Here is a 20851-nt window from a genome sequence, read left to right as displayed (position 1 = left end):
GCGGAAAACCTACAACCTGGTATATCCGGTGTACAAAGTAAAGAAAGTGTTAATAAGCTCTGTGTTTCAAAAGTTGCAAAATAATTTTGTGCAGATTTTAGCAATGTAGAATAAGACGTTTTGAAGCTCTTCTGTTTGTGAGTTTTATTTTGCTTTCAATTTAGCGTCATCTTATATATATATAATTCTCTTCGTGGCCCAACCATGCGGTACACCACGATGAAAAAGTCATGGAAAGATAACGCTTTTATTTCTGTAAGTCGGACTAGAGTTACCCCACGTAACTTTCGCAGTGAAAGAGAGCAAGGCTCAGAAGAAAAAAAAAGAGGGGGGAGGTAGCGTATGCTACCCCGCGTGTCGGCTCGTTTAGAATATTGCTGTAGCTTAACCAACAGTTAAACCAAAGAATCTCAACGAAAGGAGTATAGAACAACGCTAGTTTAACAATAAAAAAAAAACATATTTAAAAAACAAAGTGTATATTAAGTGTAATTGTATCATTTTGTAAGATACGTTGATTACATAAAAACTGTGTGCAATTAGAAATATTTTTACCAATTGTTTTTATTTAGCTTTTAGTTTGCTCAATGCGCTATTATCGTATCACTTATCTGGACCAATTGTGAAAAAGGAGGTGGGGAGAAGACGGGTTATCTTGGTGAATGTTTAAGTGTTGTTGTTTTTTTTTTGTTTTTTTTTCAATGTAGAAAAAAAAATGTTCACTCAGATCTCAAGGGAACTAATTCAACTTATACCATCGCATCTGTCAAGTACGATTTCTTTCCCTTGTTCTAGATGCCAAACAAAATAATTAATTACCAAAAGTTAATTAACTAATTGTTTTTATTTAAATTGATTTTTGTGTTGTCAGGTGAAAGAAAAAAAATGTGCGAAATTTCTATGGGTGTGGTAGAAATACCAAGCACAAACCTTTTACCATACTGTTATAAACCTGGTGGTGGCACAAATGGGGGTAGTGGTGTGTGTGTAGTCAGCCGACGCAAAGGGAAGGATCGCAGCGTCACGAGAGTTGTAGTCACCTGACCACCTAGAAACGTCGAGCGGCGTTCTGTCCGGTTCGAGAAGGCCAGTAGGGACCCTATATAAAGAGCGGAGGTGTCGCAGTCAAGACGGTTCTCGACAGAAGGTCTACGACAGGGCTCAGAACACGGTCGACTATAGCACAGTTCAACGGTGTGGTTCTGTACGGAGCATTACGACGGTTCAGTGCGGAGTACTGTCAAGTACAGTTGAGACGACTGGCGTCTTGATCTTGGTCTGCGATCGAGTCCGACACAACGAGCCTAGTGTGTGAAGTCAGTCCTGAACTGTTGAACCCAGTGCAAGCCCGGAACGAGACGGAGAGGCCAGTGCAAGAGTTTATACGGCGAAACGGTGTTATTGGAAAGATATTTGTACAGTCTTGTGTTACGTGCTGCCAATTGTACAGTATTGGCTGTTATTTATTCAACCATTAAAGTGTTACGTTACTTTGGAGCCCTGAGTTGTCAAGTTCTTTAAGTTGGTGGTGTATGGTGCAGTTTGCAGAGAGCCTGGATAGTGAGATTCGTAACAATACAGACAGACCAAGTTGTTCAAATAGATAGAAACCAGTAACAGCTAAAACTTTTATAATGACATCCTCAAGATCCTATGTTTCTCGCTTCCTCTATATCTTTGAAATCTCTCATATATAAATGTCTTATCGAGCTTAAGTCTCTAATTAACATTCTGGATACGGCTTTGACATTTTCATCTTTAAAGACACGATAAGACACGATAAGAAAGATAAGACAGGATGAGACTAATTTCGAAAGGGCAGCAGGTTATATGCGTTTTCTAGATCCGTGACTAGGTTCCACTATTTTGGTGTTTTTTTTTTTTTTGTTTTTATTTTTTTTTTATAGTTTTTTTGACCCGATAAATTTGCAAGCAGAATAAAGCTATTTAATTAAATAACTTCCGTGACGTAATAACTAGACAAGAAACTAAGTATTTGTTTCGTTTACTGGGAACTTGTTTTGAAAGAATTTGTGTCTAGGTGAAGGTCGACGATAAATAAAAAAAAAAAATGCGTGTACTTTTGTCATTTTAAAGAACTAATTATCCATTCTATGTTATAAAAAAAGTCTCAAAAGAAACAAAGCAACAAATAAAAATGAAAATTGTAAAGAGTTCATGATTCTAAAAGCGTGATGTTGTTCTTATTTGACAGATCTTGATAATTTGGACTCAACCTTAAAAACTTGTGTCAATATTTGAAAATCTTTTCTTTCTTTTCTATCAATCTTGCTTAAAATACTTGGACAAGAGACCTGTCATTGGATTAAGACAATGACGTTAATTGATTTAAAAAATTTGATTAGAGACAACGCAAGGCAGTGCCTATAAATAAAATAGTAATATTATTCCCCTGAAACCCCCCAACGAAAGAGAATAAAAAGAGGAAGACCCAGATGTACATGGCACCGTTGTTTGGATACGATGCCAAACAGCTGGGTAAGATATGGGGTCTTTTAGATGTAGAGTTTTTTTTATGTGCATTAAATCTTCACATGATTTAAACATAGACTCATGAATTGATAGAAAAGAATATAATGTTGTTCATATTTACTGCAGAATGTTTATTCCCAAAGTAATACTAAGAAATAAATCAAGTCTTGGAAACAAATTGATGAATAAAGTAACAGAGACGCCCAAAATACAATCTGCACAGATAAACTTAGCTAATAGAATTTAGCACAGACAAAGTAAATGGTACATTTCAAAGCAAATATGTATATAATAGTAGCCTACATGAAACACTAGTTGTATCTATATTTCATAACTTATAGAAGTGGTCTTTTCTTCAACAGACCCTTAGAAGCCTATACATGTGTTGAGCAATGGAATTAACAAATAACAATAATCATTCAATTTTACTTGTTATATACTGTACAATAGAAAGTATGCACCACTTCGGAGCAGAATAATTAAGATCTAAATCATTGCGAACTCCTTGGATATCAACACACCACTGTTGCATACATATTGCAATAGTGCGAACTAATTGTATATCAACACACCACTGTTGCATACATATTGCAATAATGCGAACTAATTGTATATCAACACACCACTGTTGCATACATATTGCAATAATGCGAACTAATTGTATATCAACACACCACTGTTGCATACATATTGCAATAATGCGAACTAATTGTATATCAACACACCACTGTTGCATACATATTGCAATAGTGCGAACTAATTGTATATCAACACACCACTGTTGCATACATATTGCAATAGTGCGAACTAATTGTATATCAACACACCACTGTTGCATACATATTGCAATAGTGCGAACTAATTGTATTTCAACACACCACTGTAGCATACATATTGCAATTTTTCACTTTAGACTTTCTCACCATCTCATGCACTGCAGTCAACTCACAGCTGTAATAAGGGATTATTTATGTCGCCAGTGAATGACAACTTCTTCGAATAATGCTTTGTAGCTTTGGCATTTAACAGAATACGTCGTTTTTAATGAGAATCACGAAGACTCATAAAATATCAAAAAAACAACATAAGCATCTATTTCAAAATGTAGTCTACATTATTTTTAAAATAAAATACAATCTGCTTAGAATGGCATAGGTTAATGTGTATCAAGAAAAAGTGTTTTGTATAACATTTTTGTTGATACAACCTGCTTAGAATGGCATAGGTTAATGTGTATCAAGAAAAAGTGTTTTGTATAACATTTTTGTTGATACAACCTGCTTAGAATGGCATAGGTTAATGTGTATCAAGAAAAAGTGTTTTGTTTAACATTTTTGTTGATAACGCTGCTTAAAACGGTGATAAAAACCCAATTAAGTTCATGTATAAAATAAAGAAGGCTGAAGAAAACCCAGAAACACTTAAATCTCCCCAGATTTTGTTCTCACTTGGTTTCTTCTCTATTATAAAGGATTTTTTCATTCTTTCAAGGGAGACAAAAATTGGACCGAAAAATACTTATAGAATAGTTTGCATGCACTGTATTCAAGATAAACAACCCACATGTGTTAGGTATTAAGTAGTGAAAGAAATGATTCTCAAAATCTGATATTTAATCCTTGTTATAAATCATATCAGGATCTTAGATGGATCATACGAGATTATGCATCAATGTTTCTAGCGACAACAATGTGTCCCATCTCATTTCTTCGTTTAAAAAGGGTAAAAATAGCTGGTAAAATGTTTCACATGTTTTTAGAAAATATTTATATAGATCTAAACATTCTGACAATTCTTGTAATGAAGCAACATTATAAAAGATATAAGGCCTGCATTATGTAAAATATTTTGCAAACAATTCAGATTGAAACAAACAATAGGTGTGGATCTTTATAAATAATTATAATACTAATGAAAACATCTCAAAGTTATTATATATATATATTCAAATAGAACAAAAAATGATTCTCAATATGTCTATAACTTATTCTAGATCATACTTGCCTAATGTTTTTTTAACACCCATATTTTTATATTTCTCGCTGTTAACTATTAGACATTTATGGCAGGTAATAAAAAAAATGGAACTCATGTAATTAAATAAAAACTAGAATGGCCAGAACTTTACACACAATGCAATTAAACTTATATAGTTAAATAAAAACTAGAATGGCCAGAACTTTACACACAATGCAATTAAACTTATATAGTTAAATAAAAACTAGAATGGCCAGAACTTTACACACAATGCAATTAAACTTATATAGTTAAATAAAAACTAGAATGGCCAGAACTTTACACACAATGCAATTAAACTTATATAGTTAAATAAAAACTAGAATGGCCAGAACTTTACACACAATGCAATTAAACTTATATAGTTAAATAAAAACTAGAATGGACAGAACTTTACACAAAGCACCACAAAGGGATCAGATCGTACATTCTTGACCTCAGCTGAACGATTAATCTGTCATATACAAGACTTTATCAGGCTAGATCAATAACTTATTTTTTTAGAAAATGAACACAATGTTATTTTGTGTATTAAACATGAAAACTTGTCTTAATAATTTTACAGTATCGAAACTTCAAAAGTATAGCAACTTTTTTAGACTAACACTAATATAATGTGACTGGGATACACAGTCAGACGTGTTAGTTCCAATCTAGGGTCACTTCTGCTTCTTCTTCTAGCCAGCTTTAGTGCTGCTGAGCTGTGAGCTCTTTTGCAGACTGTGCCAAGGAAAAAAAAGTGTGCTGTTTTCTTCAGTTGTTCAGCACTGCCGTACAGGGTGTTGGTTATGTTTGGCTGTAGTGGAAGTAGGGTCTGCCTAAGGTGGATCTAGGGTCACAAAAGTTCACTTATGTTTGATAATACACTGTTTTTGTTTTTGTTATCGTTTGTGTTTCAGGAGAGGTCAAATTTTTCTTCAATATTTAAACCATTTAAAAATCAAGGCAACATTTTTAAACCTTCTAAACGTATTGGTTTATCAACTTTGAGACATTGCTTCATCATACGTGGGAGGCTCCTCAATCGGTGGAGCGCTAGGCACTGTACCTCGAATCGGTCCCAAAGAGATAGGTGCTAAAGCCGAAGAAGGGTTGAGTTCTGTTCTGCGAGGAAAAGCCTCTGGCGGCTGCAAATGTTGTTGGTGTAATCTTGTTGGTTGGTGGGCGTAAGACGTAGACGGCACGCTAGAGGCAGAATTTGAAGGAAATGAGTCGGGGCTGTGTCTGGGATGCCTGTCTGCTGGGCCAAACGTTTTATCATGCTTTACAGGCGTGTGGCTGTGGTGGGTCCCACTGGATGATCCGCCCACGCTAGCGCTGTCGTTGGGCAGAGGCGTCACCATTCTATTTTGTTTCGAAAACAAGGTAAACTTGCGCAACGCTTTCTTTCTGGAGACGATGGCCAGCACAATTCCAACCGCTGCCAGCCCCACAGAGGCTGCTGACATGTTGAATGACCAGGAGATGGTGTCGGGATGAGGCACCTCAAGGCCGAAGATGAGAACACTACACAGATGAAATACAACTGTTGAGATATATAAAAGAAACAGTTTAGCATGCAATTAACTTTAACATATTTTAGATATAAATATTATGTTAACAAGCTAAATATTAAACAAAAAATACTTTAAAAATAAAAAAAGGTAATATAGGAGTAAGAATTTCACAGATTAACAACTAAATTGTTTCAATAATGTATGATTTATTTCCCTTTTTTACTAACCAAAATTAATCTATTACCACTAATTAATTATTAGGTTAATTTTTTTAATTCATGAGAATGAATAATTGTACAAAGTTTAGACCTGATCCGAGACTGGAAAGTGGGAGAAATAACGTACAGACAGACAGACAGAGTGATTTGATATCGACATTGTAAAAAAATATACAGGCCTATAAAAGATTTGTGTAAATTTGCCCTTGTGATCTGTCTTGCTATCGAAGGAGTCAGATTTATGCAAAGCCCATCTGTTTCTATGGTGACGGTTAATAGAGTGTCATGTGGCCAGCACAATGACCCATTGCCTTTACTTCTCAAACGTAGATCAGGTACCCATTAGAATTGGTAGGACTCAGTCGCTTCTTAAAAAAATCTAGAAGTTCAAAATCCCAGACTTCAACGCGATTCCAACCCAAGACCCCTCAGTTCGACAGCCAAATGCTTTACCCCTCAGCCGCAACGCTACAAGCTAGTAATGAAGTTGTACTGGCCACAAGCTAGTAATGAAATTGTACTGGCCACAAGCTAGTAATGAAGCTGTACTGGCCACAAGCTAGTAATGAAGTTGTACTGGCCACAAGCTAGTAATGAAGCTGTACTGGCCACAAGCTAGTAATGAAGTTGTACTGGCCACAAGCTAGTAATGAAGTTGTACTGGCCACAAGCTAGTAATGAAGTTGTACTGGCCACAAGCTAGTAATGAAGTTGTACTGGCCACAAGCTAGTAATGAAGTTGTACTGGCCACAAGCTAGTAATGAAGTTGTACTGGCCACAAGCTAGTAATGAAGTTGTACTGGCCACAAGCTAGTAATGAAGTTGTACTGGCCACAAGCTAGTAATGAAGTTGTACTGGCCACAAGCTAGTAATGAAGTTGTACTGGCCACAAGCTAGTAATGAAGTTGTACTGGCCACAAGCTAGTAATGAAGTTGTACTGGCCACAAGCTAGTAATGAAGTTTTACTGGTTTAGAACAAGAAATCAATTACAAGTAAATGGATTTTTGTAGGCAGTGGCAGTGGCGTAGCTAGTGTAGTGAGTTAAAAAATCGAAAGTCCTCCCTGGCCCCCATTTGAAGGTCCTAAATTTTTTCTTACATTAAATATTAAATAGTACGCCAATACCATGTAATCTTGCTATTAACGCGTAGTTAAAAAATACTAGACAGCATTGATCTAGATTCCAGATGATGTTATTGACAAATTAGCTGCACAGAAAGCACGTGAGGTGATATAAATTGAGATTTGTCACGTGTGCATTATCTCGACAATAAACAACGGTATTATTCATTAAAAGAGTCTTAATGAATTTTTTAGTTGTTGTTGTTAATTTTACATTTATATATATATACTTTACCGATTGGGATTTAGACATACATTATTTAAGTACATTATCTCATGTCATGATGTCAATGTCAAAATGCAGGGGCCCCTAGAAAGGTTAAGCCCCAAAATTACGAACTACTCCCGCTGTTTGTAGGTTTCAGCTATGGAGACTTAAATGTTTGTGGTGTTTGTCATGATGTTTGTACGCTCCTAACATGAAATCATCTATGCGACATGCTACAAATATCAAGTAGTTTTGAAATATGTTCAAACACATCAAATGTCAAAGTACTTGCCTCCAATGCTGTATCCAACATCAAAGATCCTAGACTTGGGGCCATCTCCTGGCTTGACACCCATAAAGACAAAGAAGTGGACGATAGGCGATAGGGTGTACATTGCTAGGGCAATGATTTGAAACCCCTGGGTGGCACCAAGATAGGCTTAAAATAACAAAAAAAAAAAGCGATTTTTTACATAAAAAAATATGTCAACTGAAATGATTTCTCTGTATATATATATAATATTATAATATAATATTAGAGGAGATCAGAACCGGCTCTAAGCTAATGGAGGCCCAGGGTAATTTTTTTTTCTGGAGACCAATTCTAATACTATTACTGAAAAGATTTAAGACATATTTCTAAAAGTGTCTGATATTACTTACGAAAGAATTTAATTACATGTTAATTTTAATCTTTTTTATTTTAAGTATCAATATATTTTAAAGGTGGTGCGCCCGTAATGTCTGCACTGCAGTAGATTGCGACCTCACTTCGAAAATCTCCCATGAAACCCAATGACGATGTGACCACTATTCAATAAATGTCTGTAGTAGGACTAAAAACAGTGCTGCACAACCCTACGGCACGCGGTCCATATCCGACTTAAGTCTCGAAGCTAACTGAAAGTTCCCCATTCAGACCTTCTGATCTATGGGGCTGATTATGTAAAGGTCATCTGATTCTGTGGCCCACAGTTAACGAAAGTGTCATGTGGCCAGCACATAAACCAGCCTCCAACTAATGTCAGGTATCAGAGGCGCCCTAAAATCCCGAAATTCAAAATCTTAGTCTTCATCAGGATTTGAACCCGGACCCTCGATTCGAAAGCCAAGCGCTTTACCGCTCAGCCACCGCGCCTCCCCTGTATTAACTGACCTCTCAAAAATTATGCCCATAGAGCAATAAATCACTTCTTAGTAAAAAAAAACAACAACTATTGAACAGGACCCTGAATTAGTTGCAAGAAATATACATGGTCACCTGGTTAAAAAAAAAGTTGAGAACCCGGGCGAAAAAAAACAACAACAACAGGCAAACGATTTATATTCAAGTTGTAACATGGGATGGAAAGAAAACATGAATCTATTGCTTTTTCTAATTTGTGTGAGGGTGTCAGCAGTATAAAAAAAAAATTCATTTATCATTACTTCTGGCCAGACTTGACAGTCTTGGGTGTTTGACATTTTTAAATTCAGTTCATATAGGTCAAAGCTTCCGCCTAGGCCTCACAAGGTCCTATATCACATATAAGGCTTTTTACTAGCGGTTGGTGTATAAAAAAAAACACGCAATGTTAAGATTACTTTCCAATACAGTTGTTTTTCAATTCCTTGCTAACTCATAATTTGATCCATAGTCAAATGTCAAAGGTCAAAGGCAGCTGGTAACAAGACAAGTGAAAAATAGAATCATTTATTTTAAGATAAAATCTACTCTTTGTGCTTGAGAAACACTGACAAAACCCCTTCTTTTTATCTACTCTATGTAAAAGTTTCTAGTGAGTGTCCAGGACAAGGATAACTTTATTAACCTTTGTTCCCTAATCAAATCAAAGTGTCTCTGGCAGCTAAGTTTGCTTGTCTAGAGTAAGACTAATGATCTATTTTGTCGGAATTTATAACCGTGTCAATGATTGTTCTCCTTTTTAGTTTTTAAGCCGGTTGCCATGGTAAATATTTTTGTCATTGTCGCTCATGGATATGTCAATATATATATATCCAGATAGATGCATATATATATAAATGAATAAATAGATATATATATATATATATATATATATATATATATATAGATAGATAGATAGATAGATAGATGGATGGATGGATATGGATGGATATGGATGGATATGGATAGATGGATATGGATAGATGGATATGGATAGATGGATATGGATGGATGGATAGATATGGATGGATGGATATGGATGGATATGGACGGATGGATATGGATGGATATGGATACGGGTGTATGAATATGGATATGGATGGATGGATGGATATGGATGGATGGATATGGATGGATGGATATGGATGGATGTGGATGGATATGGATGGATGGATGGATATGGATGGATGGATATGGATGGATATGGATAGATGGTTATGGATGGATGGATATGGATGGATGGATATGGATGGATGGATATGGGTGTATGAATATGGATATGGATGGATATGGATGGATATGGATGGATATGGATGGATGGATATGGATGGATATGGATGGATATGGATGGATATGGATGGATGGATATGGATGGATGGATATGGGGATGGATGGATATGGATATTGATGGATGGATATGGATATGGATATGAATGGATATAGATATGAATGGATATGGATATGGATGGATATGGATATGGATGGATATGGATATGGATGGATATGGATATGGATATGGGGATGGATGGATATGGATATGGATGGATGGATATGGATGGATATGGATATGGGGATGGATATGGATATGGATGGATGGATATGGATGGATATGGATATGGATGGATATGGATATGGGGATGGATGGATATGGATGGATGGATATGGATGGATGGATATGGGATGGATGGATATGGATATTGATGGATGGATATGGATATGGATGGATATGGATGGATATGGATATGGATGGATATGGATGGATATGGATGGATATGGATGGATATGGATGGATATGGATGGATGGATATGGATATGGATGGATATGGATGGATATGGATATGGATGGATATGGATGGATATGGATATGGATGGATATGGATATGGATGGATGGATGAATAGATAGATATATAGATATAGGTAGATACAGATAGATACATTGGGAAAAGAAATACTAACTGGTCACACTGGGAAAACTTTGATTAGATCGTTATAATTCTTCGTCCAAATGGGAAAATAAAAAGGTTTGAGAAACGCTGTGTTTAACCTAATCTTACCTGACCCAGACAAAAAATACAGTTAACATTAAAGCGTGACTATAAGAAGATGAATATTATATAGTAAATAGATCAGTCAATCTCTCATTTCATCTGTCCTTTGACTTTCATTGTAGGACTGCTGGGACAGTTCGCGTAACAAAATGTCTCTATTTACCCTGTCAGCAGCTGTCCTTAGCAGGATGTCACGAGACAGGCCAGTCCAATCTTTTACGTTACCCTGCCAGCTTTAATTTGTTTTTTTTTTAGATGACCCTTTCTTCGTGTTTCTACTACTGTACCTTGAAGAGTGACTTTTGATAATGAGTCATGTCTTACAATATGACTGAACCAGCACAGCTTTCTTCTCTCCAAAGTATTGTGGAGTTTTTTCTTTTTGCCAACCAGAGTGTTAACTTGTAAAAATGCAACCTCATTTAACTTCTTTTCCTGGTATCTGATGCCCAGCACACAAAAAAAAGGTCACTATGGCTGCAGTAAATAGTTTTTGTTGTTGTTTTGTTTGTTAAATGCGTTTCGTTTCTTGACAAATTAGTAGTTTACGTTAAACTCATTATTTTTGTCTAAAAACCTAATAATATTATATTTAGAAATCTCAACATTTTTAAAAGAAGTTTTTGGTGAAAAGTTACTGATAGCCTGACCCTTTCGACTATTTACACCAGTGTTTCCCAAACTTTGTTCCGCGAAACACTCGTTTTCAGCGAGGCCTCAATAGAAGTTCCATGAACTAGTGGAATAATTAAGTAGTAAGGCCAGCTCATGAATTAATCTCTCTAAAAAAAATAAGCAAAGAATATGCGAAGTGTTACGCTAAAGAGCGAGAGCTACCTACCTTGTTACATCAATGATTCTCAGCAGTGCCGGCCCTGGTTCTCAACCTTTTCTTTTCTTTTATTAACTCATGACCATGTATATTTGTAGCACTCAAGTCAGGGGCCTGTTCAATTTTTTTTTTTTACTATTTACCGATTTATTGCTCTGTGGGCATAGTTTTCGAGGGGTCAGTTAGTATCTGGGAGGCGCGGTGGCTGAGCGGTAAAGCGCTTGGCTTTGGAATCGAGGGTTCCGGGGTTCGAATCTTGGTCAAGACTGGTATTTTTAATTTCTGGATCTTCGTGCGCCTCTGAGTCCACCCAGCTCTAATGAGTACCTGACATTAGTTGGGGAAAAGTAAAGGCGGTTGGTCGTTGTGCTGGCCACATGACATCCTCGTTAACTGTAGGCCACATAATCAGATGACCTTTACATCATCTGCCCTATAGACCACAAGATCTTAAAGGGGAACTTTTTTTTTTACACTAAATACTCGGAATGTGCGAAATGTTCCGTTAAGGGAAAAAAATGGAAAACACTATCTAACACTATTTACATTGAGAACATAGGTAAATTGGGCGGATGTTATTTACTGACCTGGTACATCTCCGACTAGACTGCTACACTGCAACCCAGAACACGTTTCCCATAATCCAAATTTAATTCCGCTCTGGCTGGACCAGTTGTTAGTGGCAAACCCAATGAGGAAGAGAAGGCTGGCCAGCAGAATGAGGCCGACGCCGGTCCTGAAGATCCACAGCCAGGCGTCAGACCTGCAGGACATCGTCAGGGACGTCACCTCGACTCCAGGGAAGAAAGCCTCGGCCCCCCGTCAGCGCTATGTATCATCGTGACGATTTGCCGCTGGGTTGTGAAATCAATGAGGGTTCAACACACGTTGTATCTATAACACTGAATGGCAGACTTGTGATCACAAAAAGCGTGTAGATTTCGTGACCTGTGGAAAAAAAAAAGTATAATCTTTATGTGCCGTCACAGGCTTGGGAACATAATATTTAATGTGAATGTGGTCAATTATGGAGTCATATGATATTTACTTCAAACCCACACACAAACACACAAAACTATGATATTTAATACCCCCCCAACATACACGCACACATACACAATTTGCAAACAAGAAATCACAGACTATATTTAGGTTTTTAATTTAGACTGATTTATTATTAAGGAACGCAATTTGAAATCAATCAGTAACTCATTTAGCAAAAGTGTAAAGTTCCCCTTTCAGACCTTACGATCTATAGGACAGATGATGTAAAGGTCATATATCTCTGTGGCCCAAGGTTTACGAGGGTGTCGTGTGGCCAGCCTTTACTTTTCACGAACTATCGTCATGTATTTATTAGAGCTGGGTGGATGCGCCCTAAAAATACCGAAATTGATAAAATCCCAGTCTTCAACAGGATAGGAACTCGGGACCCCTCGGTTTGGAAGCCAAGCGCTTTACCACTCAGCCACTGCCCTTCCCCAGTTACTTATTTACTTACTTTTAAAGAGTTGCTTTAACTGTCAAGATTTACAATCTTTAGTGTTGACGAGTAATCTTATAGCAATAAACGTTACTACAGCCAACAAAGCCATTGATCAAGTTGTTGTTGTTGTTGTTGTTGTTGTTGCTGCTGTTGCTGTTGTTGTTGTTGTTGTTGTGGTTGTTGTTGTTGTTGTTGTTGCTGTTGTTGTTGTTGTTGTTGCTGTTGTTGTTGTTGCTGTTGCTGTTGTTGTTGTTGCTGTTGCTGTTGCTGCTGCTGTTGTTGTTGTTGTTGCTGTTGCTGTTGTTGTTGTTGTTGCTGTTGCTGTTGTTGTTGTTGTTGTTTCCTTCTACGTGAGAACTTGTTACAATATTATTTCATCAGGGTTCCAACATAGGGACCACAACAGGGATAGATCTAAAAATGTATTATTAATTTTGTTCTTTACATAATGAAAAAGCCCCAAGATTAAATCATACCAATACCTACGGATAAAGGGCTAGATCTCTATATGTGCACATCAATATATCACCATGAACCTTGGAACACTATAAGGCCTATTTAAGTTATACTTCGCCGTGACAGTTAAGACAATAAATTTACAACATTGACAACGCTTGCTGTATTAAGAAATACAACTACCGTGTTAAGTTCTTGTTTACGGTCAGTAGGCACGTGATGTTTTTTGGGTTTGTTTGTTTGTTTGTTTTTTGTCGTCTGCCCCGACACGCTTGAACGTTTTATGTTCATGTATCAAACACAGCCATAATCAAATAGAGACTCACACACAGAAGGAGTGGTGGCTGAGGAGTAAGGCGTTTGGTTTTCGAACCGGCGGACCCAGATTCGAATCTCGGGTTCTGAATTTCGGGATTTTGAGAAAGGGCTGACATTAGTTGGGGGAAAGTAAAGGAGATCGGCTGTTTTGCTGGCCACGTGAAACAAAAACAAGCAAGGTCTGAATTGAAAACTATCAAACGCACCCTTAAACAAAAGCTAGCGGCCGAGACATTCCAGCTCTGTTAGCGGTTTTCAATCGTTGATCTAGACTGTCTGCTTCTTTACAACTTCTCTTTTGTTCTTTTTGTCTAGGCTCTCTGCTTCTTTATCTCTTTTCTATAGTTCTTTTTTTGTCTAGACTCTCTGCTTCTTTATCTCTTTTCTATAGTTCTTTTTTTGTCTAGACTCTCTGCTTCTTTATCTCTTTTCTATAGTTCTTTTTTTGTCTAGACTCTCTGCTTCTTTATCTCTTTTCTATAGTTCTTTTTTTGTCTAGACTCTCTGCTTCTTTATCTCTTTTCTATAGTTCTTTTCTAAAAAAAAAGCTGCCTAAGTTCTATTTCTTGTAATCTAGAATGTCGGTCTCTTATCTTATATTATTCTCATCTAAACTTCTTTTTCTTAAGTTTTATGATCAAGACTGCCTGTCTCTTATTTTTAACCTGTCCGTGTCTAAACTGTCTATTTATGCCGGATTTAATGCAAGGCATCAGGCCTCACTTTCAAAATTAAACTCCACATTTTAAAAAAAGTAAAAAAGTTTTTAATTATAAGAAATAAAAAAAATAAAAAAAAAAATAACTTGTATTATGTGTATTCCTATTGATTAATTGGATCAGTCTTTTCATTTTCATCTGCGATGCCATTTTACAAAACAAAAAATCTGTGCGATTAAAAATATTTACCAATTGTTTTTGTTTAGCTTTTATCTTTCTGAATGATCCTATCACTAGTATGGACCAGTTGTGAAGGGGGAGGGAGGAATGGGGTATCTTTGTGAATGTTTACATAATCTTTGTTTTTTTTTTTAATGCATAAAAAAAATGTTCCCTCGGGTATCAGGAATTCTAAAGGGAACTGATTCAACATATACCACGACATCTGTCAAGCAAGATTCGTTACCCTTTTCAAGATATCAAAGAAAATAATTAATTAACATAAATTCTTATCATCTAATTAGTTTTAAAAAATTTATTGATTCTTGTGTTGCCAGGTAAAAGAAATAGTTGTACAAGATTTCAGCTTGATCCGAAATTGGATGTGTGATAAATAACATACATTTTTTTTACCATACAGACAGACAGAGGTATAAGCTTTGTAAAAGAGAAAACAAAGATTTCAATTCTCATTTCAGTCAGATTATTTTCTCTTGTCTTATGGGAAGGTAGGGGCCTTAACCCTAACCCATCTCCTCAATCACTTAAATCAAGCCCTATGAATTCTAACACATTTTCTCAATGGTCCTAGTTCAGGTCCTCTTTCCATGGATCGCACTGCACAGTTCACTTTCTTGTCTGTAGTATCATTTCGCCTAATGAGTTAATTTCATTTTATTTGATTTTTAATAATGCTTTTTAGCAATTTATTGGGGTTGTTTTTTTTTTTTTGGTTTTCTTTTTTGGGGTATTTGTGCATGGGACACCTGGAAGTCATCTGTAACAAACGAGAGAAGGCTCAGTGTTTTGCAGAACTGGCTAAAAATTTAGGAGTCACAGAGAACGGGCCAGAGAAAAACAGAAATTCTATGCCGAGCCGCACGCCAAGCGCTAGCGTGTGTAATTCGTGTCAGCACAATTAACCCTATCCGCATCACCAACAGAATTATAACTTTGTAAGTCAGCGGTTCTCAACCTTTTATGCTCGGCGACCCCTTTTTACAATTCCACACTCTGCCACGACCCCCCCCACACACACACACATACACACACACATACAGCAATAGAAGAATAGACAAAACAACCCATATTTTCGATGGTCGTAGGCGACCCCTGGCAAATCGTCGCGACCCACAGGTTGAGAACCCCTGATGTAAGTCTTCTGACAGAATAAATCGCGCACCCTATCAGTAGGTAATGGAGGCCACTAAGGTGAAAACGCGAATAGGGACGCCTGGCTCCGCACCTTCATTTAGGACCTAGCGCCGTAGACACCAGTTGGGAAGAAGTTGCAGACATTGCTAGTACCAACTTGTATGGAGACAGCTTGCCGCCCATTGTGCCAAACCTCGATCTAAGTAAGTAACAATGCTTATCCACTCACCACTTTTCTTTTTAAAATAAAAAGAGTAACTAATTTACTTAGTTTGAAACTATTATTTATATTCTTTTCTTTTTAATGTTAATATTTATTGAAAAAAAGAATTAAAATAGTCAAAGTTCATCTTCAAACGTATTTTTTTTTTATATTTAAGAACAATTTAATGAAGAAAACATAATATATGTACTTTCTTATATTACAAATCTATTTGAAATGTTTCGATACAATGTATGCATATAAAGTCACACATTTCTTTATAAAGGCGTTGATTATTTTAAAAGAATATAATTTTCGTTGTATCCACTCGTCATTATATTATTAGGCTACTATATGATGATAATAATAATAATAATAATCTTTATTATCCGTAAGGAAATTTGTCTTACAATTTGTGCATTACACCATAATTAGGCTACTATATGATCACTGTATATATATATATAATTTCAGCTTACAGTAATCATCGACGTCTATAGGAAGTACATTTTGTCCAAACATATTTTACATATTCTCTTTGAAAGCATATTGATTTTTTTAAGAGAATTGAAAGACTAGATCACAAAAAGCTTTATGCATATCAAGAATAGATCTAAAAATCCTGGCTAGGATCTAAGTTTCAGGAACAAGTTAAGAACATATTTCAAAGTCTTATATAAAGTCTGTAAGTTTGTATAACAAATTAAGAATAGATCTAAAAGACTCAGGATCTAAGTTTCTGGAACAATTTAAGAATAGATCTCAATGTTTAAGATAGTGCATGTAAGTTTGTGGAACAAATTAAGAATAGATCTTAGAGTTGCACATTTAAGATATTAAACAAAATAATCTCTTTTTTGGAAACATCTGTAACTTAAGGGATGATAGATACGTCTGTGAAGAAGATATCAAGAATAGATTAAGACATCAAGAATAGATCAAGACATCAAGAATAGATCCAAACATCAAGAATAGATCAAGACACCAAGAATAGATCAAGACATAAAGAATAGATCAAGACATCAAGAATAGATCAAGACATCAAGAATAGATCAAGACACCAAGAATAGATCAAGACATAAAGAATAGATCAAGACATCAAGAATAGATCAAGACATCAAGAATAGATCAAGACATCAAGAATAGATCAAGACATCAAGAATAGATCCAAACATCAAGAATAGATCAAGACACCAAGAATAGATCAAGACATAAAGAATAGATAAAGACATAAAGAATAGATCAAGACATCAAGAATAGATCAAGACATCAAGAATAGATCAAGACATCAAGAATAGATCAAGACATCAAGAATAGATCAAGACATCAAGAATAGATAAAGACATAAAGAATAGATAAAGACATCAAGAATAGATCAAGACATCAAGAATAGATCAAGACATAAAGAATAGATAAAGACATAAAGAATAGATAAAGACATCAAGAATAGATCAAGACATCAAGAATAGATCAAGACATCAAGAATAGATCAAGACATCAAGAATAGATCAAGACATAAAGAATAGATAAAGACATCAAGAATAGATCAAGACATCAAGAATAGATCAAGACATCAAGAATAGATCAAGACATAAAGAATAGATCAAGACATCAAGAATAGATCAAGACATCAAGAATAGATCAAGACATCAAGAATAGATAAAGACATCAAGAATAGATCAAGACATCAAGAATAGATCAAGACATCAAGAATAGATCAAGACATCAAGAATACATCAAGATATCAAGAATAGATCAAGAATAGACCAAGAAGATATCAATAATAGAGCAAGAATATATCAAGAATGGATCAAGAATATATAAATATCAAGATTATATCAAGAAAAGATTCAAGAACAGACCCAAAAGATATCAAGAATAGAATGTAAAAATAAATGAGGGACCAACAACACAAACAACTTAGTGGTATCGATTGATTGATGTACTAAGACTACTACTAAGACTAATTATTGATCCATATGAAAATTTGTTATGATTACAAGGTCAAGGACTCTTTTTCTCAAAAAACGGAGACAACAACTCGAAATACATTGACATAAATAGAACAGACACAAAACATAAAGAGTTCATTGACAGACTTCACACAGACGTCCCGTCTATTAGAGAGACCTTCACTTATCATCAATTAATTCAACTCTAAGCGAAAAACACGAAAATAGTAAGCGAATAGTATGAATTAAGATAATGTCTTTATGGTACAGCGTTTCTCAATCAAGCGGACCAATGTTACTAACACGCCAGTCTTAGGATGTCTTAGGCTGACGGCAAGCAGCAATTTTAAAAGATTGAGACCAGCTGTCTTGCAAATTGAACCCCAATTAGAAGTCTAGTTGCGAAGTGCTTTTTTTTTTATCTACTAAGGGAGAGGATTGGACATTGAAGTCCAACACGCGTTTATACCTCTTTCTGTACTAGCCATGTTTACAGTTATCTCCCGCGAGAGACAAAAATAGACAAGCCTAGTCTAAACAAATAAGTCTCACAAAATAATTGAGAATGGCAAATGTCAGGGAAAAAAAATCCTCCACTGTGGAAAGATAACTTAGCTAATGATGACATGGGAAGAAGGTGTGACAGTGTGTATCCGTATGAGCCATCATGACATCAGGTTCCAAGTTGAGTCTCTCTAGCAAAGTCTTTCCAACACGTGCAAGTCAGTCGCTAGTGAATGCAAAACAAATTAATGGTGAAAAGCGGAGGGGGAAGGCTTCTTTTGAGAAGATTTTTTTTTATTTTATTTTAATGAAATTTTTAATAAGGCAGCAGCGTCTCCACAAAGTCGACACAATTTGTACCCGACAGACAGACAGACAGACAAAATTGATATAAAGTTTGTAAAAGAAAAATGTTTTACAAACAGAACAGATTAAAGCCTTAGGGTATGAGTCATTAGACGAGGGGGGGGGGAAGAGATCGTCCTGGTACTGTGTCTGTTCGAGAGTAGATTAATCTAGAGTTTTGGAGTGATTAAATGCATGACTTGACCTAAGTACTGTCTAAACCATAACCTATAAGTACTGCCTGAATCCTAACCTGTAAGTACTGCCTAAACAAACCATAACCTATAAGTACTGCCTAAACCCTTACCTATAAGTACTGCCTAAACCCTAACCTATAAGTACTGCCTAAACCCTAACCTAAGTACTGCCTAAACCCTAACCTATAAGTACTGCCTAAACAAGCCATAACCTATACGTACTGCCTAAACCCTAACCTATAAGTACTGCCTAAACCTTAACCTATAAGTACTGCCTAAACCCTAACCTATAAGTACTGCCTAAACAAACCCTAACCTATAAGTACTGCCAAAACCCTAACCTATAAGTACTGCCTAAACCTTAACCTAAGTACTGCCTAAACCCTAACATAAGTACTGCCTAGACCTTAACCTAAGTACTGCCTAAACCTTAACCTAAGTACTGCCTAAACCTTAGCCTAACTACTGCCGCCAGCAGTGATAAAGCCGCTGTTCCTTCGCAAATAGAATGACGCATTATGCTGAATAACAACAGAACGTGAGGTCGTGAAGATCTTAGACTTGGGAGTATGAAACTAGATCACAGCAGATCAATGCAAATCGATGAGGCAATGTTAATCGCAAGTCACGAAGAAGGTCAAGAAATTCAATAGGGCCTCGTGGTGATGCAACCGAACGACACAGATTATTGCGGCTGGAACCTGCAGGACACGGTTCAATGACATTGATTGCCCGTCTGACTAAGACGGTGGACCATGTGTGTTAATGATTGAGCGTGTGTATGTGTTTCTTTACAAGTGCTTATTTAATAATACCGACATTTGCTTAGCAAATGTAGGCCCAAAATACCATGTGTGTGGTTGTGTTCGTAAAGGGTGTGTGTGTGCGTCTATGTGTACGAGTGTGCTGGCGAATGTTGAGTGCCGAACCTAATAGAAACGGAAGTAGATATTAATTATATACAAGGTAGCCAAGATAAAAGTAGTCCGCAGTCATGCTGCAATTTGTATTATACTGCCACTAATAACCGAATAAAAGCACCATGAAAGGTTTTTTTTTTTTTTTTTTTTTTTTTTTTGGGGGGGGGGGGGAGGGGGGGGGTCTATTAATAATAATATTCTGTTTTACTATTTTTATATACAAATTATAATATATTGTAATTTACTTTTTTGAAAGTATTCGTGCTCCTGTAATCACCCATGACTCTTTTATCTTGACCACCCAGTAAAAGACTATATATGACTTTTTTTAAAGAAGTATTTCCTAACAAAGCCAAAATGGTCATGTAGTTTCTTAAATAGGATCGATCTAGACCAGGATCGGCGGGGGGGGGGGGGGCACTCGGACAGGGGGAAACGATTAGGTAGCGGAATAAGAATCTCGTGGGAGTGTCTAAGGCAGAGGTTCTCTACCTTTTAAGCTCGGCGACCCCCTTTTACTATCCCCCACTCTTCCGCGATCCCCCCCCCCCACACACACAGCAATAGAAGAGTAGACAAAATACAATCCATATTTTCGATGGTCTTAGGCGACCCCTGACAAATCTTCAATCAACCCCCCCCCCCAAGGGGTCGCGACCCACAGGTTGAGAACCAGTGGTCTAAGGGGTGCGAGAGTATTTCCATTGCACTGTGCGAGGTTGTAAAAGAGCTCCACCAAAACCTTGTCAATAATTTAGGCGCCGTTCCTTAAGGTTCCGTTTCATAAATGGCATGCCCCGCACAGGTTAGCCTGGTAAAGAGAAGGAAAATGGCA

At 36.5% G+C, this 20851-nt stretch overlaps 1 protein-coding gene across 5 annotated transcripts in view; it reads right to left on the bottom strand.

Annotated features, from left to right (window-relative positions):
- Positions 1–2595: 2595 nt before the first annotated feature.
- LOC106057872 (uncharacterized) overlaps positions 2596–20851 on the bottom strand; it is a 28572-nt gene continuing 10316 nt past the window's right edge. For 4 of the 5 annotated variants that reach the window (XM_056018881.1, XM_056018880.1, XM_056018879.1 and 1 more), the window contains exons 2-4: positions 12191–12551; positions 7850–7996; positions 2596–6034 (exon numbers count right to left, since the gene is read on the bottom strand). In XM_056018881.1, the coding sequence (XP_055874856.1) occupies positions 5490–6034; positions 7850–7996; positions 12191–12377 (879 nt within the window). In that variant the 5' untranslated portion in view covers positions 12378–12551 and the 3' untranslated portion in view covers positions 2596–5489. The remainder of the gene's footprint in view (positions 6035–7849; positions 7997–12190; positions 12552–20851) is intronic. The other variant, XM_056018882.1, reaches the window with a different exon arrangement.

The sequence above is a fragment of the Biomphalaria glabrata genome, chromosome 2 (assembly GCF_947242115.1).
Source record: "Biomphalaria glabrata chromosome 2, xgBioGlab47.1, whole genome shotgun sequence".
NCBI classification, from domain to species: Eukaryota; Metazoa; Mollusca; class Gastropoda; family Planorbidae; genus Biomphalaria; species Biomphalaria glabrata.
Note: the sequence above shows the minus strand (reverse complement) of the source record. Positions and strands in the feature narration are given on the sequence as shown.